The 24434-nt window shown below is 44.1% G+C and overlaps 1 protein-coding gene across 1 annotated transcript; it reads left to right on the top strand.

The window, feature by feature from the left end:
- Positions 1 to 366: 366 nt before the first annotated feature.
- Positions 367 to 23988, top strand: CHST7 (carbohydrate sulfotransferase 7). Its single transcript, XM_022556364.3, has 2 exons — positions 367 to 2022; positions 23353 to 23988. The coding sequence occupies exon 1, from the start codon at positions 528 to 530 to the stop codon at positions 1989 to 1991; it is 1464 nt and encodes a 487-aa protein (XP_022412072.1). The 5' UTR covers positions 367 to 527; the 3' UTR covers positions 1992 to 2022; positions 23353 to 23988.
- The last annotated feature ends 446 nt before the right edge of the window (positions 23989 to 24434 follow it).

Genomic DNA, 24434 nt, shown 5'->3' with positions numbered 1-24434 from the left:
AGAGATGGCCAAGCAGGGGACATAAAACAGGAGAGACAGTGGAGTTCTCCGGGTGGGGTCCACGTCCTGTCACTGGGTACATTCTGTACACACGAGCCCCTCCCTTGCTTGCACTCAATTCATGAAGACTTGACTTCATCACGGAGGAGTTGGGGAAAGGTGGGGTCTGGCTCCGTGCGCCCCAGCCGGCGTCCCCCGCCCCGCGGCAACCCCTCCCAGATCAGGCAGAGCCCTGGATGAACCCCAGCGGGTAGAGAGGCGGGGAGAAGCTGCGGGGTGGAAGGCGGGGCGGGCCGCTGCCTAGCCGGCCAATAGGCAGCTCTCCAGCGCGGAGCCTGGAGAGGGCAGGGGATTCGCCACTAGCACCACCGCCTCCAGAGTTTCTCTTGTGGATGCACAGCCCCAGTGACTCCGCTCCTCCCGGCGCAGAGGGGCTCCAAGAGGCCGGAGGAGCGCACTCGGGACGGGATTTCCGAGGAAAGGGAGAGGAAGGGCGCCCCACCCGCTCTAGAGGGGTTCAGTGAACGATGAAGGGCCGGCGGCGGCGGCGGCGCCGAGAGTACTGCAAGTTCGCGCTGCTGTTGGTGCTGTACACGCTGGTGCTGCTGCTCGTCCCCTCTGTCCTGGACGGCGGCCGCGACGGGGACAAGGGCGCTGGGCACTGCCCGGGCCTGCAGCGCAGCCTGGGAGTGTGGAGCCTGGAGGCGGCGGCGGCGGGCGAGCGCGAGCAGGGCGCCGAGGAGCGGCCCGCCGCGGAGGAGGACGCGGGCCGGTACCCCAGGTCCCGGGGCAACCTCAACGGCGCCGTCGGGGAGGCGGCGTCTCGCGAAAAGCAACACATCTATGTGCACGCCACCTGGCGCACGGGCTCGTCGTTCCTGGGCGAGCTCTTTAACCAGCACCCGGACGTTTTCTACTTGTATGAGCCCATGTGGCATCTGTGGCAGGCGCTGTATCCGGGAGACGCCGAGAGCCTGCAGGGCGCGCTGCGCGACATGCTGCGCTCGCTCTTCCGCTGCGACTTCTCGGTGCTGCAGCTGTACGCGCCGCCGGGGGATTCCGCCGCGCGCGCCCCGGACGCGGCCAATCTCACCACAGCCGCCCTCTTTCGCTGGCGGACCAACAAGGTCATCTGCTCGCCGCCGCTGTGCCCCGGCGCGCCCCGGGCCCGCGCCGAGGTCGGCCTCGTCGAGGACGCCGCCTGCGAGCGCAGCTGCCCACCCGTGGCTCTCCGCGCCCTGGAGGCTGAGTGCCGCAAGTATCCGGTGGTGGTCATCAAGGACGTGCGCCTCCTCGACCTGGGCGTGCTGGTGCCCCTGCTGCGCGACCCCGGCCTCAACCTGAAGGTGGTGCAGCTTTTCCGCGACCCGCGGGCCGTGCACAACTCGCGCCTCAAGTCTCGGCAGGGGCTGCTGCGCGAGAGCATCCAAGTGCTGCGCACCCGCCAGAGGGGCGACCGCTTCCACCGCGTGCTGCTGGCGCACGGCATGGGCGCTCGACCCGGGGGCCCGTCCCGCGCACTGCCCGCCGCCCCGCGCGCCGACTTCTTCCTGACCGGCGCGCTCGAGGTGATCTGCGAAGCCTGGTTGCGCGACCTGCTGTTCGCGCGCGGCGCGCCAGCGTGGCTACGGCGCCGCTACCTGAGGCTGCGCTACGAGGACCTGGTGCGGCAGCCGCGCGCCCAGCTGCGCCGCCTGCAGCGCTTCGCAGGGCTGCGCGCGCTCGCCGCGCTCGACGCCTTCGCGCTCAACATGACGCGCGGCGCGGCCTACGGCGCGGACCGGCCCTTCCACCTGTCGGCGCGCGATGCCCGCGAGGCCGTGCACGCCTGGCGCGAGCGCCTGAGCCGAGAGCAGGTGCGCCAGGTGGAGGCCGCATGCGCCCCAGCCATGCGCCTGCTGGCTTACCCTCGCAGCTGGGAAGACGGCAACGCCGAGCCGTCCGAGGACGAGGAGACGCCGTTGGAGACGGGGGCCGACGGCGCCACGTAGCCCCGCTCCCGCGCGCCCGGGACGGATCCGGGTAAGGTGGCCCCCGGCAGGGTAGGGTCAGGAAAGGGTCTTGGGGAGCTTGGATCAGCCTTCAGGGGGAGGGGAGGGATGCCATCTCAGATCGATCTCACCCGATGAAAATAGATCCGAGCGGTAGGGGAAGTCCAGCTGGGAGCATTTGGGAGAGTCATTGGGATCTCTAGCATAGCCCCCTGCCTTCTCAAAGGAAGACCCAGAGAAGCGAGAGGTTAATTATGGCTAAGGCGGAACGCAGGTCTCCACACTACCAGTTTCCCCTATGAAGTAAAAGGTAGGATCGTCTGTGGAGAATGAGGAATGGGGGAAGGAGAGGGAAGAGGGATATCACGGGTCTGAGCAGAGTAGAGAAGGTTTGAAAGTCACAATGAAACTTGAGACTGGGAATTGACATGAAAAGTACAGGATTTCGGGGACCATATGAGGTCCATGATTATGACTTTATCTTGATGCCACTAGGTCCTGTGGGGAAACCTTTTGCAGCAGTGTTTGCAGGCACAGGGAAAACCAAAAGCAAAATTTGGGGGAAAGTTATTGACTCTTATCCTACCCACCCCTAATCTGTTTCATATTTCTCTGCCTCTGCCTCTCTGACGTGCAGACTTCGAGGCTTTCTTTCAGATTTACCAAACATACAGTCATAGGCTTCTCTTGCAACAGCTTTTGCACATGTGTGTGCCTCAGGCTCTGGTATACTGGCATGGAATGGACTTTGCTTTCCCCTGGCTCGAGGGGTGGCTCCCCCCACCTCCCACCTCCGCCCCCAATGGCTGGCGCTCCCAGGATATTTGACCATATTCCGTTCACATCAGGTCACAAAAGCTGCCTGGTCTGCTTCCTCTAGTGCGGACAGAACCTCAGGGCTGGGCTTCCCTCACTCTGCCCGATCCACTTGAGAGATGGAACCTTGGATTGGCAGTAGCAGCTTTGGCTGTGACTGCTGAAGGAGCTTTGTGAAAAGACATTCCCTTTCTGCCCCCCCCATTTTTTTCTTTCTCTGTAAAGCATATATCCTAAGGTATCCTAAGATGCCAAAATGGGGCTTAAATGATCTCAAAATGTGTTCAGTGTCTGGTTCGGTCTATGGCCTGTTCATTGGGATGAGGGAAGTTTGTTCTACATGATGTTGACCTCAGGAGTCTAGTTAGTGGCGTGGGAATGCGATTTCCCAAACTTTGTGTGAGCTGGAAGAGTGCAGCCTTCTGCACTGTGCAGTCCAGAGGAGGAAAAGCAGTGCCGGGTGGGCGGAAATGACTTAAGTTTCCATTCATTAGCTTATAGTGTAATTCAGTATTCCTCTGGGATGAAGCTCTGAGGACAATAGTCGAAGACGTTAATGAAGATGGATTTTGTTGTTGTGAATAGAGCCAGGGTTTCAGAGTGATTTCGGAAGCTGATTTTCCTCCTAGTGATCAAGTCGTTTTCTTAGTTTCTGTAATTGCTTAGGAAGTCTGTGTTCTTTCCTGATTTCCAGAGTGAAGGTAAAAGGAACAGGGTGACTTGTCACATTTTAACAAAAACATCCTTTCATCTGCTAATCCTGTATTTACAGATGTAACATAATGGGTCTCCAATCCTCCTTCACCGGTCTGAGGGAACGCCTCTCGAGGACAAATGGCTGCAGCATTATATGGTTTTAAGAATTGACAATCTCCCAGAAACTCTGACTCTTTTTTTTTTCATTTTTACTAACATTTGGCACTGACTGGGGTGAGGTAAGAAAGTGAATAGAGAGGAGGGTTAGAGGACACAGTCTTCATCCTCTAGGAGGTTAGAGTCTGTGCACGTGACAGTGACTATGGGGCCAGACATCGGTGCTGCTGTTTGGAAGAGCCAATGGGGCTTCCTTTGCAGGGCTGCAGGGACATCTGGCAACAAGCTTTAGGCTCTTTCAAACTCTGGTGACTGAGCTCTTCCTCCCACATTTCTGCTGGAATTATCGGGCACTTACCATGTCACCACCAACTAGTGGATTTATCAAAATGCTTGTATTCCTGGTTCCGAGAAAGATAATGTTACCAACCAACTGATGAGTTTCCAAAAGTCTGTCACACTCCACTCTAGGAATGGGAAGGGATGGATCCTCAGGTGCCATGTGTTGAGTTAGGCATTGTGGATATATCATTACTGTGACTGTCGATGAAAATAAGCGATAAACAATCTATAATAAGAATAGGAAAGAGTTTTATTTGAGCCAAACTGAAGACTATAGCCCCGAAGATTGGAAGACAGTCAGATAACTCTGAGGAACTGCTCCAGAGAAGCTTGGTTTTCAGACCAGTTTTACATCTTGTCAGAACAAAGAACACTAAGCAACTCAGGGATCCGTTCCTTCAAGCTTTCCAAAAACAAACAGACAAACAAAACAAAACAAAAGAGATCAGCACGTACACCGCGAGCCAGTATGTCCTCAGCACCTGGGAAGGGAGTCTTATCATTGAAGGAGTACCAGCATGAGCGTCCCAGGAAGGAAGGCATTTAATCTTTATTTTTAACACAGACATTCTTTACTTCTGGTCAATGCGCCCTTTTCTTTAATAATTAAAGTAGAAGTACCGTGTACGTTTGATAGGCCACAAACAGGCTGTTTTAGTTAGCATCACATTCGGGTTAAATCATGTATAAGCCAGAATGACTTCCCCATACCTCCATATGTGAACATTTCTTTCATCATGACATATTATCAGTTTTACAGATGAGAAATCAGAGATTCAGAGAAGTCAGGTACCTTGCCCAAAGTCACACCTGGGCTGCTGGGCTGCTGAGCTGAGTGTTAGACCCCAGAGCTCAGAATCTCTCCATTATAACACGCCCTCACCTGCCCGCCCCCCCCTTTACCGTCCCCTGGCACCCTTTTGGCACTGCAGCCAGGCATAGTGGCTACTCTAGGGTGAGAACCACACTTAGCTTTATTACTAACAAACACTGAACAAACCAATAAAATATCCCTGAGCGCTGCCAACAGCACCTACACGGGAGAGCCCCTGACTCTATAGCCGTCCTCCTCATGGCTGTCCTTCGCTTGGGGCACCTGAGCACCCTTGGGGCACCCTTGGCTCAGCAGTGAAGAGGGACTGCACGTGAATTAACCTGAGCGACTTCTGGATGCTCCAGACCTGACAGCCAGGATTTGGCAGGGAGGGAGTCAGTGCGCTTTTTTTCAGGGCTGGGTGGGGACCGCAGCACCAAACTAAGTCACCGAGGACCCCAGGCCCTTTCCATCTTTTCCATCTTCTTGGCTTTTGTTCACCAACTTATCTTCCCACTGTCACAAGACGGTAGCCTCAACAAGAAGCATCACTTCCTCACCCAACCACACAGGGTTGTGAAAATGCAGAAAGGAAGGAAGGTGGTTACTAAGGGGTAGCGTTTTCCCTCATGTATCTGTCTTTCCTCCAATCTGGTTATAAAACCATCCCCAGAAACCCCTACCCCAGTCGACTTCCTTTTATGTCTCACTGGCTAGAACTGGGTCACGTGTTCTGCCCTAGCCCAGTAATTGGTGAAAGGGAAGCGGGTTGTCATGATTGGCTTAGACCAGTGGGTTCTCAGCCCTGGCTGAACATTACAGTCACCTGAGGAGCTTTTCTTTTCTTATGTCAATATTAAAAATACTCCATCCTCAGAGATTCTGATTTAATTGGCCTGGGGTGGGATCCAGTTATATAATTACTGTATAATCCCCCAGGGGATTGTATAGTGCAGCCAAAGTTGAGAGCCACCTACCTGGACCCGTCATGCTTCATCCCCTGGGCTGAGCCCTTGCCACTGGAACAGGATGAGGATGCAGACTAAAGTTGATGAGCAGCGAACTGTCTGCCATAGTCATTTATGTGAAAGAACTTGGAGCTGTGAAATACCAAGCAGCTGTAGGGTGTTAATATGGAAACGTCTTAAATTATTCATGGCTCCATTTATCACCCTCTCACATTCCTTCAAATGCTTTGTTGTCTGTATCTCCTTATCTATAATCCATCATGGTACACTATCCACTACCATTCTGAACAGACTCATGTGCTGTCCTATCCTTTTCAGCATGTATCCGTTTGACCTCTGCCCTTGGTAGGACCCAAGATTTCATTTCATTAGGCATTTAAGGCATCTTGGTCTTTGTTCTTCACAAGATAGACGGACCCTCTGATTGAAATTAGGAAGGGAGGTAAGTGCACTGTAACCGAAACCCCAACAATCAGAAAGTGTTCTTTCTAAGGAAATCATCCAAACAAAAAGAAATGAGCAGCCATCACCAAATCCCTAACAAAGCATTTTGAAAGTCATTCCATTTTAGTAAAGCCAAATGGCTTATGTATAAAAATCACTGGAAGGGAAACCTCTTGCTTAAACAGTAGTCTGTACTGCTAAAGAATAGGCATTTGTTAAACATTGTTCCTACCTAGAATTTCTCATTCAACAAAATTTGTTCAAATCCCTAATTGTAGTAAAAGAATGAAGCTAGAACACTCCCTAACACCATGCACAAAAATAAACTCAAAATGGATTAAAGACCTAAATGTAAGGCCAGACACTATCCAACTCTTGGAGGAAAACATAGGCAGAACACTCTATGACATAAATCACAGCAAGATCCTTTTTGACCCACCTCCTAGAGAAATGGAAATAAAAAGAAAAATAAACAAATGGGACCTAATGAAACTTCAAAGCTTTCGCACAGCAAAGGAAAGCATAAACAAGACGAAAAGACAACCCTCAGAATGGGAGAAAATATTTGCAAATGAAGCAACTGACAAAGGATTAATCTTCAAAACTTGCAAGCAGCTTATGCAGCTCAATATCAAAAAAACCAAACAACCCAATCCAAAAATGGGCAGAAGACCTAAATAGACATTTCTCCAAAGAAGATATACAGATTGCCAACAAACACATGAAAGAATGCTCAACATCACTAATCATTAGAGAAATGCAAATCAAAACTACAGTGAGGTGTCATCTCACACCAGTCAGAATGGCCATCATCAAAAAATCTAGAAACAATAAATGCTGGAGAGGGTGTGGAGAAAAGGGAACACTCTTGCACCGTTGGTGGGAATGTAAATTGATACAGCCACTATGGAGAACAGTATGGAGGTTCCTTAAAAAACTACAAATAGAACTACCATACGACCCAGCAATCCCACTACTGGGCATATACCCTGAGAAAACCATAATTCAAAAAGAGTCATGTACCACAATGTTCATTGCAGCTCTGTTTACAATAGCCAGGTCATGGAAGCAACCTAAGTGTCCATTGAGAGATGAATAGATAAAGAAGATGTGGCACATATATACAATGGAATATTACTCAGCTATAAAAAGAAACGAAATTTGTGTCATTTGTAGCGAGGTGGATGGACGTAGAGACTCATACAGAGTGAAGTAAGTCAGAAAGGGAAAAACAAATACCGTATGCTAACACATATATTTGGAATCTAAAAAAATGGTTCTGAAGAATGTAGGGGCAGTACAGGAATAAAGACACAGATGTAGAGAATGGACTTGAGGACACGGGGAGGGGGAAGGGTAAGGTGGGACAAAGTGAGAGAGTGGCATGGACATATATACACTACCAAATGTAAAATAGATAGCTAGTGGGAAGGAGCCGCATAGCACAGGGAGATCAGCCCAGGTGCTTTGTGACCACCTAGAGGGGTGGAATAGGGTGGGTGGGAGGGAGACGCAAGAGGGAGGGGATATGGGGATGTATGTATATGTATAGTTGATTCACTTTGTTATAAAGCAGAAACTAACACACCATTGTAAAGCAATTATACTCCAATAAAGATGTTAAAAAAAATCCTAATTGTAAATTAATGTAGGCACTGTGTTCGAGCCAGAGGGCTAGAAGTTAGGATGGTGTGTGTGTGTGTGTGTGTGTGTGTACATATAGATAGGTACTTGAGTGGCAGGGATGCAGTAAGGCGCGAGCAATTTTAAAAAACACAACCACAGCCAAATTATTATTGCCCCTTCGTGAGGTTAGTGCTGCCTTTGACCAAGACATTCTTGGAGCTCCCCCTTGGGGCTGCCTTCCCAGGCAGGACCCCCTCAGTTGATGGTGGATTTAGTGTTTAGGAAAAATCACGGCTCATCAAATGTGGTGAGTGAAGCGGGCGAGGAGGCTGGTCCTGCGAACTGAGGTGTGGCCATAGAGTAGTAGCAGAGTCATTCCTTGGCTCATATGAAATCAGTTTTTATATTAGGGGACAGGAACCCAGGCATCAGAGCCTGGCTTTCCTGGTTACTACATGATTGACCTTGGCAAGTCCCTAAACCATTTTGGCTTTAGTGTTCTACCAATAAGAAGACGAGGTTGAATTAAGAGGATTTACGAGTTTTCTTGGCACTAAATGGGGGTGTGTGTGACATTTATCGAGTGCCTATTTTGTGTACTGTGTTACTAGCTTAGTGCATGTTGTCCGAGTTAGTCCTCATCTTAGCTTTATGAGGTACATAGTATCCCCATTGTATGGATGGTGAAACAAGCTCAGAGAGGTTGGGTAATTGCTAAGGATAACACAGCCAGAGGATTAAAATCAGGTGCTCTCTATTTTGAAACTAGTGTTAAAAATTTTTTAGGAATAATATAAGCACGTGGCGAAAAAAGAGTTCAACAGTTTAGGAGGATATAAAATACCTGCCAGGCTCACTTCATAGAAGTAACCACTACGTTTCTTGTGATATATGTCTAGAAATATTTTATGCAAATTCAAACAGAAGTATGTAGGCTTTTTGTACTTAAATCTTTTTATTTTTAATTCCTTAAAATTTAAAAATTGAGATCTGACATAACATTATATTAGTTTCAGGTGTACAACATAATGGTTCACTCTTTGTATATATTGCAGTAGATCTCCACAGTTAGTCTAGTTACTATCCATCACCACACAAAGTTATGTAGTTTTTTTCCTTATGATGAGAAATTTTAAGATCCACTTTCTTAATAACTTTAAAATATATGGGAATTCCCTGGCGGTCCAGTGGTTAGGACTCTGTGCTCTCACTGCTGAGGGCCCGGGTTTGATCCCTGGTTGAGGAACTGAGATCCCACAAGCCGTGTGGCACGGCCAAAAAAAAATAATAATACACACACACACACAGCATTATTAACTGTAGTCACCATGCTGTATATTACATATCCCTGACGTATTTATTTTATACCTGGGATTTTATACCTTTTGACCCCTTCACCCAGTGCCTCTGGCAACTACCAGTCTGTTCTTTGCATCTGCAAGTTCATGGGTTTTGGGGTGGGAGGCGGAGGGCTAGATTCCACATATAAGTGACAGCATACAGTATTTGTCTTTCTCTTTCTGACTTATTTCACTTAGCATAATGTCCTCAAGGTCCATCCATGTTGTCACAAGTGGTGATATTTCATTCTTTTTTATGGCTGATAATAGTCCCTTGTACACGTATATACCACATTTGCTTTATCCATTCATCCACTGATGAACACATAGGGCATTTCCATATCTTGGCTATTGTAAATAATGCTGCAGTGACCATGGGGGTACAGATATCTTTTTGAGTTAGTGTTTTCATTTCCGTTGGGTAAATACCCAGCAGTGGAATCGCTAGATCATATGATGGCTCTATGTTTAACTTTTTGAGGCGCTTCCATCCCATCTTCCGTAGTGGCTGCACCAATTCACATTCCCACAATTCTTGGGTGACAGGGAGGGGCACTTTGTTGTCCTGGATTTCTGCTGTCATCTACTTAAAGTCCAGAAACATGATGGCAAAGATGAGTTTATGAAAACCGTGCCTTTGAGGAAGATGGTGGAGAGAATTCGAATTCGCAAGTCCCAGATTCTAAATGATGAGGTAATCACTATCTTGGATAAGTACTTGAAGTTGTGCTATGGAGAGAACATGGCCATGGGGCACGTTCACCGCTCTCAGCCACCCATCTACCAGTCCCTGGCCAGCAGCTGAGGGCACGTATATCACCTGTTTTTTTTTTAATAAGTAAATAAATAAATTTATTTATTTTTGGCTAAGTTGGGTCTTTGTTGCTGCGCGCGGGCTTTCTCTAGTTGCGGCGAGCGGGGGTCTACTTTTCGTTAGGTGCGCGGGCTTCTTGTTGCGGTGGCTTCTCTTGTTGCGGAGCACAAGCTCTAGGCCCGCGGGCTTCAGTAGTTGTGGCTCGTGGGCTCGAGAACGCAGGCTCAGTAGTTGTGGTGCACGGGCTTCATTGCTCCTCGGCATGTGGGATCTTCCCAGACCAGGGCTCGAACCCGTGTCCCCTACATTGGCAGGCGGACTCCCAAACACTGTGCTGCCAGGGAAGCCCTATCACCTGTTTTTGAAAAGTCCCAATACTGACTACATTTAATAACTATAAGGGCATGTTTTTCGTTCTATAAATTGTTTAGTGAGAATTTTAGGGACTAGTTTTCAGTATCTTTGTGCCAGTTAAAGTGGGATGCTTTTTTTTTTGGCTGCACGGCTTGCAGAATCTTAGTTTCCCCACCGAGGATCGAACCTGGGCCCCCTGCAGTGGAAGCGCAGAGTCCTAACCACTGGACCACCGGGGAATTCCCTAAAGCGGCATGCTTTTCAATCTAAAAAGCTTAATTTTATAAAATTGACTTACTTTTCTAGACTAAAATTGTATATGCTTTTGGTAATTGGAAACTCTGAGAATATTGGCTGCTGATTGTTGCCATCATGTTCTTACAAAATTATTTTCCATTTTTTATAGAATGTTCCCACAGCTAGCTGTGTCATAAGGTACTGCTCAGTTCATCCATTTATCCTTTGGCAAAGGGTCAGTAATGTTTAGAGAAAGATTTGTGGGCTTAAACAAGAAACTTAATGCCAGCGAATTGATTTAAAATCCTTTACCGATTAGCATTAAACTTAATGATTAAGTATTTCACTTTTGTTTAGGGATTTTTCTGAGGGCCTTTTGTGAAGAATCTTTTCTAAGTAATTCTTCCCTTTCCTTTTTTGTGTCAGTGTTTCAGAAAATAGTGAACTCGAGTCCTCTGCTTTCTCTAAATCCACTTGTGACAAAAGCTAATTTGTGAGGTATGATTTAAAGGTTACAGAGATAAAACTAATGAAACCTAAAATGACGAAAAGTTCCTATATCTTCTTTTCAGTGACTGTCTAGTATTTCATTGTAGGAATGTATTGTAACATATTTAACCAGTTCCTAGTCCCAACATTTCATTGCTGCATTTTTAATAGCATCTTTTGCATACATGTAAGTACATCTGTAAGAAAAATTTCTGTAGTAGGGTGATGGTATAGAGTAAAAGGTATACAGGCTTTTTTACATTTTGAGAGGTTAAGTTGTTCAACGTTGCACCAACATCTGCCCCCACCAGCTGTTTCTTGGAGTGTCCGCTTCCTAGACTTTCAACAACAAGCATTTTATCTATTTATTTTTTCAGCATGGCTAGTGTGATAGGTGGAAAACCCTTTCTCCCAGCGCCCTGGCCCTCTCTGACCCTACAGTTCATCTCAGGCGGTGAATAAATGCCTCCCACCTCAGGTTGTGATAACCAGATGCCAAGATGAAATTCATTCCTTAGTCCTTCTTCGACGCACCTGGGTTTGCAAAGTGTCACTTCTGTGGTTCTTTTGAAGGACTGGACACATCTTGAAATCAAAGTGATCATCCCTTTATAAAACCACACTTACACAGGACATCAGGTTGTAGCAAGCTTCTTATTAAGCTGAACTTCTCCTGCTACTGCTGCAGGGGATTGTACCTAGTGACTTGAACTTCAGCTATTTCGGGACACTATCAGTGGGGAACTGAGGCTGATTTTAAATGAGGTTGAACTCTACATTTTCTCTCTACTCCTGAGAGCCCTCTTTATTGGTGGGGGCGGGGAGGTGGAAGGCAGAAGTGCCCATTTGCAGTTGTTGAGGCAGGATTCAGAGGATTTTCAAAGAGGCTTTTTTAGTCTGGGCAGGGATTTGTTTCCCATGAATATTAATGTAATATAAATAATTGGGAGTGATGCTTTTAAAAAACATTTATAAGCAGCTGGCTTAAAATTCCTCAGTCCAAACAGTACAGAAAAGACTGAAACTTAAAAAAAGCCTGGCCCCTCATCCTCTCACTTTGTAATGGAACCTGAGGAACTTGCTCTATTGAAAGAACCATTTCTGCTCAGGTGCAGTATAAAATAAGAACAGTAGGGACTAAGAAACAGCTCTGGCCCAAGTTCAAGAACACAGGGAAGTGGAGAACTACTGGGGAGTTGAACAGGAAGCAGTTTCAGTCGGAGCAAAGTTGCTGAGCTCAGTGATGTCTGCATGGGAATGGGAAGCCTTCAGCTCTGCCCCAGCCCACAGGCACCAAGCCAGAGGCCGTCAGTCCACTGGATGCTGAGAAGACATTGGAACGGCAGCTGGCAGTGAATGTTTTGAAATCTGGGGGGTTAAGGGGCGGTGGAAGACGACCACCACGTTTGACTTCAATGATGACCACAGTGAGCAAATTTCTCCTCCCCTGAAATGGATGCAGCAGGGGGCTTGGCTGTAGAGTCACATTCTAAAAATAGCCACTGAGGTAGACTTGTGTTCTTCTTTTTTCTTTTTTTTTTTGTCATCATTATTTTTTTTACATCTTTATTAGAGTATAATTGCTTTACAATTGTGTGTTAGTTTCTGCTTTATAACAAAGTGAATCAGTTATACATATACATATATCCCCATACCTCTTCCCTCTTGCGTCTCCCTCCCTCCCACCCTCCCTATCCCACCCCTCCAGGCGGTCACAAAGCACCGAGCTGATTTCCCTGTGCTATGCGGCTGCTTCCCACTAGCTATCTACCTTACATTTGGTAGTGTATATATGTCCATGCCACTCTCTCGCTTTGTCACAGCTTACCCTTCCCCCTCCCCGTATCCTCAAGTCCATTCTCTAGTAGGTCTGTGTCTTTATTCCTGTCTTACCCCTAGGTTCTTCATGACATTTTTTTCCCTTAAATTCCATATATATGTGTTAGCATACGGTATTTGTCTTTCTCTTTCTGACTTACTTCACTCTGTATGACAGACTCTAGGTCTATCCACCTCATTACAAATAGCTCTTGTGTTTTTCACTCGTGGAATGGAAGCCCTTTCTTTTAAGTGTTACCTTCAGGCAGAGGTGTTAGAAGGAGCCCCGAAGGCACAGGGAGAGTTGTGAGAATGTGAAATCCAATCGCTTAGAGGGCCAGCTTGGACAGATTAATCTTGTGTGATTAAGACGGTTTGGTCACAGTAACCAGCAGGCTGGAAACAGAAAGCAGCCTAACTGAAAGGCTGAAGTAGAACATTACAGAAGCGTTTGTAAACTATGGGGAGCGGGTGGGGACTCGAGACTCTGAGTTCTTTTGTAAAGATGATGAACTGGGGAAAGTTAGGAACAGCACAACTGGGAGGCTGGCTGAAGCAGTCCTGACATACATACAGATCAAGTGATCATCAAGGAAAAAATGTCCCAGGGCTTTGAGGGTCACTTTCCCCATGACTGAGACCAGACATTACCAAAAAGGACTCATTACTGCCTCGGAGAGCTTATGGGAACAGTAAGCCAAAAATACTAAAACCAAGATAATGTTTTAAAAATAGGACTTCCTTTCAAACAGCCTAGAGCTGGCGTATGTTAAATATACAGATTTTAGAAGCAATAAAATAGATGCTGTCTCTTCCTGTAATAAAGGATATTGCTAACAGGGATGTGAGAAGGGAAAACAATACATTTTTCAGGTTCTGCAAACAACAAAAAAGTTAAACTTTGTTGCCTTTCTGTGCACTCCCCTCCCCCACCCCATCCCCCCAGCTGGGAATTGCCAAGGAGACTATTTTACAAAAAGGAGATGGTTGGCTAAAAATAAACACACAGCCCTACCGAAGACCAACAAAACTCCCAGCATTATCGAATGCCTTTTAGATTTATTTTTATTTCTCAGCAGTCAAAGAGAAGGAGAAATCATTCTGAGCTCAGGAAAAATCCATGTCCTGCTCCTAAGTATGGCAATCTCTGGCAATCCTACAGGCCCAGGAGAAGACTGGTGTACGGCTCGCCAGTTTCCTGTGAGAACGTGAACCTGCTCTTGGCCATGGGGCCATTTCATCCCTGCCAGACTGTGCACAGTGCTAGGAAAGGGTGGCACAGACACAGTGCCTCGCTCCGCAGGGAGAGAGAACCAGAAGTGATGGGCTAGACTTGGGGTGACACACAAACTCTGTAACCTGACTAGCCATCCTAACCTGTGAATCCTGAAGCTGATCGGGAGTGGCCCTAGTGCCCCCCCACTCCATTTGGCCCCCTGTAGAGGCCAAAGGGCTGCCTGAATGGTAGGTCCAAGCTTCCCAACCCTGTGCCCTCAGTAACCTCTGCCAACCCCACTTGGTAGATGGCAAACATCTACAAGTGGGCGGTCAAATATATATTATAAAATACTGACTCCGTTCCTTTATTTGAGTTGGGAACGACTTTACTCACAAAAGCAAGTAGGTACACCAATTAAAATTGTATCTTGGAGCAGCTCAATGAAAGGAAAAAACAAAAGTCAACTCGCCAAACTCACGTCTTTCCAAGTTTTATTAACACTGGTTTGGAGCGCATTCCTTTTGTTCTGAAGTGAGCTCAAAAATTTAGGAAAGTTTTAGCTGGGGGTGGGTATGATAAAATTGGAAACGTGTTATTATTTTATTCTCTTCTGTTGGGGAAATGTAATGGCCATTCCGTTTTTGCACTGGCTGACTCTGGGTCTTGACTAATGAGTCCCATGGAATGAGGTTTTATTCTGAATTCCGGAGCAGAGAAGTGAGTCCTCTTCTCCCACTGGAGGCAGGGAGGGATGGAGATGCAGCTCAACTCTGGACATGGGCTGCCCAGGGTCAGGCAAGTGGCTTCTCCCCTAGTTTCCCCCTTTACTCCCCAGGCAAGAGTTTTGTTTGTTAGTGGGTTTTTTTTTTAAAGATTTCTTTGAATGTGGACCATTTTTAAAGTCTTTATTAAATTTGTAACAATATTGCTTCTGTTTTATGTTTTCGTTTCTGGGCGGCAAGGCACGTGGGATCTTAGCTCCCGGACCAGGGATCGAACCCACACGCCCTGCATTGAAAGGCGAAGTCTTAACCACTGGACGGCCAGGGAAGTCCCTTATTTTTCTTTTAAACTCAGCCTCTGTTTTCAAAAGGGAGAGTTGTTTCATGTATTAAATAGGACTGAAACTAGTATTGACTAATGCAAAGATACTGGTGCCCCCTGCCACTGCTACTTAATTTTTCAGATTCAAAGTCTGGAAATGATTTATAACATGTATGCTGCTTCAAGTACATTTCTAGGCTATTTGGGGGGTGTGGTTGTATTAGCAAACTCCATATTTCCTGTTCCATTTTGCTTTAGAGTCACAGGGAGGGAACGCTTGCACTTTGACATTTCTGGTATTTCAAGTATTATTTTAACATTATCCCTAGGCAGCTCCCTTAAAAAAAAAAAAAGACAACTTAATGGCTCTATTGTCACAAACTTTGTCAGTTATTTCCGTTTTCCTTGGCACTGCATTTCACTAATTTGAGGTGAAAACAGGAAGGTGAAGAAAGCTTAACCAAGGTTAACATAAACTTAGATGGTAACATCACTCACAAGGGGATGTTCCAGAGTAGGATATTGGGAGATGACCCCCCCCACACAAAAAACACGTCGCCCTTGAAAAGGAGGCTAATGCCTGTCCTCGGCCCATTTGTTCTGCAGCGGGTCTGAGAGGAAGGCTGTTACAATAGGCTGGAAAGTAATCCCCCCATGATAACGGGACCCACTGAATACCCGGAAACCTCAGCTCCGGCAGCCAAAATGCCAGGTCCCTGCACCAACTTTTAGCATCTGTGAAGTGGCTTCTGGTGGAGAACCTGGGGCACCTCACCTGGCACAAGTGTGTGCGCAGGGACAGGTGAAACCAAGAAAACTGGAAGGAAAGAGGGTCTAGTAGAAATCTACAAGTGCAATTCAAGGAGGGGAGGGAGGTGCCCATGCCGGTTCGCAGAGCCACCAGGGACGCCCAGGGATCGGTATCTGACTTGAAACCGGCCAGGAAGGCCACTGAAAGAGGCAAGTTCATTTGGCCGAATCTTCTGTTCTCAACCTTGAAAGCCGGCAGGAAGTTGATTCTTCCTCCTCCCCCATCCCAGCTTCAAACGTTGAAAAAAGTTTGATTAAAATGCTAAGAGTGTGTCTTCCTGGGTTATTCCGCCTGGAATGACGTTTCTCTTTGATGGCAATGAGGCTATTAGTAGGTCAACCAGCTGCAATTAGGGCCCGGCTGGTCATTTAAGTACTCAGGGGAACTGTAGCAAAGGAGATAAAATACACCCAACTCATGGGAGTATGACTTTGAATCTTTAAGTAAACAATCCATTTTTTAAAAGTGCAAGTGAATTAATTTGAGTATTAATTAAGCCATTAAGGAATGACTTCACACTTCAAAGCCACATATTAAAAAAAAGTCTTTTATACATGCTTCACAAAACAATATACAGAAATCTCTGTAATTCTGGAAATTAATTGCACCAAGACAGTTTTTAAAATTATCTATTCTCTATTATCATACAGGATAGGTCTTGAAATAGTTTTGACTTCAGAATGACCAGAAGGGTCTACACCATTACAGGTGGTTCAGGCAGTAGTCATTCTCCCCAGACGCTGGACAAGTGGAAACAATTTTAACCAAGAAGTTTAGTAGCTTAAAATTTACTTCTACATTGTTAAACATCTAGCAGTTGTAAAAGGGCAAAGCTGGCTACTTGGTAACTGTAGCTGGCTGATAACCTGAGCGTTCAATTTTAAACTATGCATGCAAACTTGAATACTTCATTGCTCCAAATGAATTAGGCCCCATAGTATTAAGAAGAGTGGGGTCTGGAGTTAATTAAATTCTTAATCCTATATCTAAGGAGCTGAAGAATTTGGGGGATCATCACACTAAGAATTCATGGACATGTTAGTGTTTTAAACACAACCAAAAGTAATTAAAATGGGAGGAAATTAACTGATAGTTTTTGTAGGGTCTACTTGGAGGTGAAGTGAGAACTGGAAGGTATTTGAGCATCCCTGCCCTGGTGCGGTGACATTCAGGAACTGAGACCAAACCAGAAGAACAGGAATCCATTTCTGATGTGAAGAAAGGGCCTTGTGGGGTTGCTGCCTGGGCCCAGCCCGGCTTAGCAGGACTTCAGAATTGTTCTTCAAATACCCCAGAGGCAGTAATAGATCTTTGAGGGCACCTGTTTCTCCTCTCCTCCCACCTTGTACTGCTGGGTGATTTGATAAAAAGAAAATTTGGACTTACAAAAAGCAGCTTTTCAGGTAGATTTTTAAAAATTTTTTAAAGAAGGTTTTTAATAAAAGGACTTAAAGAGTGCTTATGGGTCCACAGGTTGGGCTGATAGTATCTCCATAAACATCTGTCAGGACATGGGATACGATCAGGCAACATTTAGCACTTGGTTAGTTTTTGACAGAAAGCCACCCTGAGTTACTGCCAAGTGTTCTCAGTCTTTAAAATGACCCAAATGGAGAGCTGAATGCATTGTACAAAGAAAGAGTGACAGAGGAAAACTTTTTATTTTGAAATAACTATAGACTCATGGGAGGTTGCAAAAATAGTACAGAGGTCCAGTGTACCCTTCACCCAGCTTCTCCCAAAGGTAACATGTTACACATCTTACACATAGATCAATATCAACACCATGAAATTGACATTGGTACAATCTACAGGCCTTATTCAGTTTTTAAGTTTTTACGTGCACTCATTTTGTGTGTATGTGTGTGCATAGATCTGTGTGATTTTATCACATATATGTAAACATCACCACAATCAAGATACAGAACTGTTCCATCAGCAAAAAGAAACTCTTGTGCTATCCCTTTATAGTCACATACCCTACCTCATCCCACCCCTTTCCCTGGCAAACACTAATCTGTACCCCATCTCTGTAATTGTGTTATTTCAAGATTGTTATACAAATGGAATCATACAATATATAACCTTTTGAGATTGTCTGTTTTCATTGAGCGTAATTCTCTGGATATCCATCCAGGTTGTTGCATGTATCAATAATTCATTCCTTTTCATTGCTGAGTAGTTTTCCATGGTATGGATGTACCACAATTTGTTTAACCATTAACGCATTTGAAGGGCATTCGGATTGTTTCCAGTTTTGGACTATTACAAATAAAGCTGCAATGCATATTTGGGTATAGGTTTTTGTGTGGATGTAAAATTTCATTTCTCTGAGATGAATGCCCAGGAGTGGAATTGCTGGTTTGTGTGGTATATTATGTTTAGTTTTATAAGAAACTACCAAACTGTTTTTCAGGGTGGCTGTACCATTTTACATTCCCACCAGCAATGTATGAGAGAGAAATTTCTGTGCAGCCTTGCCAGCATTTGGTATTGTTGCTATGTTGTATCTTAGCTGTCCTAATAGGTATGAAGTGGTATGTTATTGTACTCATTTGCATTTTCCTAGTGGCTAGTGATGTTGAACATCTTTTTGTGTGCTTATTTACCATCCATATCTCCCCTTTGGTGAAATGTTGGTTCAGGTGTTTTGCCCATTTACTAACTGGATTGGTTTTTACTCTTGAATTTTGAGAGTGATTGGTATATTCTAGATAAAAGCCCTTTGTCAGATATGTGGTTGCAGATATTTTCTCTCAGACTGTATCTTGTCTTTTCATCCTAACAAGATCTTTGGCAGAGCAGAAGTTTTAAAATTTTGATGAAATCCGATTTATCATTTTTTCTTTTGTAGATTGTGCATTTGATGTCATGTCTAAGAACTGCCTGTCCCTCACCAGTATCACACTGTTGTGATTAATGTCGTTAGATGTAGCTTAATATTGAATAGAGTGACTATTCCTACTCTATTCTTTTCCAGAAAGGTTTTAGCTATTCTAGTTTTTTTGCCTTTCCATATAAATTTTAGAATAAGCTTCTCTGTATGTATAAAAGGCATTGATAGAATTTGGTAGGAATATTGTTAAAACTATAAATCAATTTGGGGAAAAAAATGACATCTTTACTTGAGTCTTCCAATCCATGAACATAGTTATTTCTCTCTATTGATTTAGATTGTTTGATTTCTTTTATTGGTGTTTTGTAGTTTTTGGCATACAGGTCCTTTATTGTTTTGTTAGATTTATACCTAAGTATTTAATTTGAGCGATCATAAATAGCATGAGTTTTTAAATTTGGTTTTAAGATGTTCATTTCTAGTATATATAAAGTTGATTTTTAAATATTGATCTTGTACCTGCAAATCTGCTGAATTCACTTATTAGTTCTAGGAGTTTGTTTTGTATTCCTTGGGATTTTCTATGTACATAATCATATAAACACAAATAAGGACTGTTTTCTTTCTTTCTTTCCAATCAATATGGCTTTTCTTTTTCTTGCCTTATTTCATTGGCTAGAACTTCTAGCACTATGTTGAATAAGAATGGTAAGTGCAGACACCTTTGTGTTCTTCCTGATCTTAAGGGGGAAGTATTCAGTCTTTCACCATAAATAATGAGGTTAGATGTCGGTTTACGTAGATTTTTTAAACATCTTTATTGGAGTATAATTGCTTTACAATGGTGTGTTAGTTTCTGCTTTATAACAAAGTGAATCAGCTATATATATATACATATATCCCCATATCTCCTCCCTCTTGCGTCTCCCTCCCACCCTCCCTATCCCACCCCTCTAAGTGGTCACAAAGCACCCAGCTGATCTCCCTGTGCTATGCGACTGCTTCCCAGTAGCTATTTTACATTTGGTAGTGTATATAAGTCCATGCCACTCTCTCACTTCGTCCCAGCTTACCCTGCCCCCTCCCCATGTCCTCAAGTCCATTCTCTACGTCTGTGTCTTTATTCCTGTCCTGCCCCTGTGTTCTTCAGAACCATTTTTTTTTCTTTTTAGATTCCATATATACGTGTTAGCATACAGTATTTTGTTTTTCTCTTTCTGACTTACTTCACTCTGTACAGACTCTAGGTCCATCCACCTCACTACAAATAGCTCAAATTTCATTTCTTTTTATGGCTGAGTAATATTCCATTGTATATATGTACCACATCTTATTTATGCATTCCTCTGTCGATGGACATTTAGGTTGCTTCCATGTCCTGGCTATTGTAAATAGTGCTACAATGAACATTGGGGTGCATGTGTCTTTTTGAATTATGGTTTTCTCTGGGTATATGCCCAGTAGTGGAATTGCTGGGTCATATGGTAGTTCTATTTTTAGTTTAAGGAACCTCCCTACTGTTCCACGTAGTCGCTGTACCAATTTACATTCCTACCAACAGGGTAGGAGGGTTCCTTTTCCTCCACACCCTCTCCAGCATTTATTTGTAGACTTTTTGATGATGGCCATTCTGACCAGAGTGAGGTGATACCTCATTGTAGTTTTGATTTGCATTTCTCTAATAATTAGCAATGTTGAACATTTTTTCATGTGCCTGTTGGCCACTGTATGTCTTCTTTGGAGAAATGTCCATTTAGATCTTCAGCCCCTTTTTTGATTGGGTTTTTTTTTTTTGATATTGAGCTGTATGAGCTGTTTGTATATTTTGGAAATTAATCCCTTGTTGGTTGCATCATTAGCGAATATTTTCTTCCATTCTGTTGGCTGTCTTCTCGTTTTGTTTATGGTTTTCTTTGCTGCACAAAAAAGTGGCTTCTTTAGGTTACACGTATGTAACTAGTCACAGCCTACTGGTCTCAACATTTTACTACCACCTCAAGTGAAGTGTAGAAACTTTATGTCCATTTAGGTTCCATTATCCTGTGCCCTTTATAATTCTCTTATAATATTTTCTCTCTGTATATTGAGAACTACATCATACAATGTTATAATTTTTGCCTCAACTGTCAAACATAATTTTTTAAACTCAAGAGAATAGTCTATTAAATTTACTTCTATTTTATCCTTTCTGTTCATTCTTCATGATGTTTCAAGTTTCCTTCTTTTATCCTTTCTTTTCTGCTGGAAAAACTTCCTTTAGCAGTTCTTTTACAGCAGTTCTATTGGCAATAAATTCTCTTAGTTTCCTTCATCTGAGAATGTCTTTATTTCACATTCATTCCTGAAGGATATTATCATGGAATATAGAAGTCTGAGTTGACAGTTATTTTCTTTCAGCTCTTGAAAAATGTCATGCCACTTCCTTCTAGCCTCCATGGTTTCAGATATGAAATCCACTGACATTCAAATCATTATTTCCATAAGTAATGCATCATTTCTCTCTAGTTGCTTTCAAGATTTTTTATTTGTCTTTACTTTCCCGAAATTTGATTATGCTGTATCTTGGTGTAGATTTCTTTGGGGTTTTGTTGGGGTTCACCCAACCTCTTGAATCTGTAGGTCTTTTGCCAAATGTGGGAAATTTTTAGCCGTATTTATTCAAGTACTTTTTCAGCCTCAATCGCTATCCCCTCTTTCTGGAACTCTGATTTAAAAAAATGAACACTAGATCATTTATTGTAGTACCACAGGTCCCTGATGCCCTGTTCATCTTTTTTTCACTCTACTTTCTCTCTTTTGTTCAGATTGGGTAATTTCTATAGTTATATTTTCAGACTCACTAATTCTTTACTGTCATCTGTATTCTGCAATTTGGCCCATCCAGTGAGCTTTTAAATTTTTGGTTATTGTATTTTACAGTTCTAAATTTTCCATTTGGTTCCTCTTTCGTTTTTGTATTATATTTCTTTGCCAGGAATTTTTTTTTTTTTGCTTCAAGTGTGTAACTGCTAATTGAAGTATTTTTACGATGGTAGCTTAAAATCCTTCTTGGATAATTTCAGTATCTGTGTTGTTTCAGTGTTGGCATCTGTCAGGTGTCTTCTCTCATTCAAGTCAAAATCTCCCTGGTTCTTGGTTTGACAAGTGATTTTTTTTTATTGTATCCTAAACCTTTGGCATACATTTGAACATATATTATGAATCTCTGAATTTTATTTATTTTAGCAGGCCTCCACTGACAATGTGCTGGTAGAAGAAGGGGTGCATCACCTGGTTATTGCCAGGTGGGGGTGGTAGTCCAGAAGCCCTGGCTTCCCCTAGGCCTCTGCTGACAGGAGGGGGGATTTTTTTTTTGAGGTGCTTGGGTTCTTTCTAGGCTGACCCTTTCCCTGCCCTTTGGCTAGAGATAACAGGCTTTTCATGGGGCTTTTATGGTCTATGGCCATTGGTATTTCTGGCCTGCTGGATTCTTCAGCACCCGTCCTAGGATATTGAGGAGGCAAAAAGAAAACCCAGGCAACTCACACCTGTGTTGTTCCTCAACTCCCAAGGTCCCTAGTCAGTCCAGCTTGTTTTTCCTATCCTTCAGAGTCTTATCTTCATCTTATAAATATATTTGGGAATTTTAGTTACACTTTGTGGGAGGAATAAGGAGCAATGCATCTATTCTACCTTACCTGGAACCACAGTCAGCCTGTCTGGAAATTGGTTTTTATTAAACTAAATTCAACTGAAATTTGACATGCTGGCTCTTTCTTTATGTAAATAACCAGTACTAACAGAATGCTAAAGGTCATGAGACAGGCCTCAAGGCATTTATGAAATCAGTTCTTGTCTAATGCTTAATGTGAATCTTTATTGCACATTTTTAATCACCTTGAAAGTGCTCCTTACCCAAACTCTGCTGCATCAGTAGTTCTATCAAGTTTTACTACATTAGAAAATGATGTCAAATTTGGCACATATCCGGGATCAGAGGAAGGATCACAAGAAAGCCAGAAACTGGTGGCAGAACTAGCATGAACATCGTCAGTTCACCCTTTGCCGCTCCCATAAAGTGATGCAGCAATGTGTTTTAATGGAAGATGGAAAAAGCCCAGATCCCACAGAGGTAGGAAGCTGGACTCGTTGCTTATATACAGCCTCAGTTTTACAGAACAGCTGATCGTTGTTGGCATGATTTATTTCGCACATATGAACCAGTACACAAGTGAAAGGTGGATGGTTATATGGTCGGTGCCTAAAGGTACAGCTTCAGTCCCAGCCCTTACCCCACTCTACCCAGCAGGTCTCAGAAAGTTTTCTTCTCAACAGGCGCCCCACAGCAGCAGCTGCAGAAAGCACAGTCACACTAAGAGAGGTGCCCCCATCTTTATCCTCACCAAACACCTCTTGGGTCACAAGCAGAAATGATAGATACTGATTCTGTATGGGTCTATAGCATTGGATAACGCAGCTTAGGTAGGGAAGAGTATAGGTTTCATATTTAAGAGGCCTTATGTCATCAAGGTTCAACAGGCTTTCCGTGGATTTCTGTGTTCTGAAGTTCAAACATCCTTTGTTCCTTCCCTTCCAGGTCAGTCACCACGAACCAGGCCACTCAGCACGTTGTCCCAGCATTGGAGAAGCCATGCTGTGGAGGCAGTCTATCACTGTCAGAGACTGGGGCTTGACTTGGTACCAACTGCTGTGCTATTCTGCGGAGCAGGAATATTATGAGCTGTTAAATAATGACTGACACATTGGTTGAAATGAAGTTTCCAGTAAGGAAGTGACAGTGCAATGTGGATAATTATGGCAATAAAATAGGAAGAGCTTTAGTTCCCAGCCTGACCCTGCCTCTGCTGGAGCCATGTCAACAAGGCGTTCTCAGAACAAAGAAGAGACGTGATTTGGTACCATTTCCCATCAGCAGGTGTCTGGACAAAACATCAATGTGAATAAGGTTCAAGTGCAGTCCTGTGTATCTTGATTAAATTACTTAATATTAAATAAAAGGTCTGGGTGGTATTTTTTAAAATCTGACTCATCCAGCTCTAATTCAAATAGCTCCCCTCACCCCGACCCTTGAATGGAGTTTTAAAAAGTAATTTCTCTCCCTGGGGTGGGAGAACCCTAATGAACTGAAAGAAATTTTTGCTTTTAAATTGTTCTATCTGATGTTTTTGTAAATTATATTATTAAATGACTCTGGAGTCACTGTTAATGACAAGATTTGGTTTTGCTCTGTTATGATGTAGTTCAATTGCATGGTTTAGGGAGAAGCTAGTCTACATACAAAAGAACACAAAGACTATGAAGGAAACTATAGCGAGCTCAATAATCTTAGCAACTAGCCAACACTCAAAGCCTGTTAAAGATGATTGCAGGCCAGGAGACGTCACAGGCAGAGACCAGGTTTAAAGTGTTTCTTTTAATCCTAAGGCACATTTTTAACATCTAAAAAAAAAATCTGTTGCTGTGATTTTTAGATCTAATTTTAAAACTAAAAATTTTCAAGCATCTCGATTAGGGGTCAGCAAAAAACTTTTCTGTAAAGACCCTGATAGTAAATAGCTCAGGCTTTATGAGCAGCTAGTTGTTCACTGCTGTTACAACTCCTTAGCTCTGCGTGAAAGCAGTCACAGACAGTATGCAAATGAGTGAGTGGAGTGTGTG

Source organism: Delphinapterus leucas, chromosome X (assembly GCF_059928025.1).
Source record: "Delphinapterus leucas isolate spDelLeu-1000000601 "Yukka" chromosome X, BTC_Dleu_Yukka2, whole genome shotgun sequence".
NCBI classification, from domain to species: Eukaryota; Metazoa; Chordata; class Mammalia; order Artiodactyla; family Monodontidae; genus Delphinapterus; species Delphinapterus leucas.
Note: the sequence above shows the minus strand (reverse complement) of the source record. Positions and strands in the feature narration are given on the sequence as shown.

What these genes read in the sequence shown, in the direction of transcription:
- CHST7 (XM_022556364.3), top strand. Translation starts at nt 528, where the DNA reads ATGAAGGGCCGGCGGCGGCGGCGGCGCCGAGAGTACTGCAAGTTCGCG.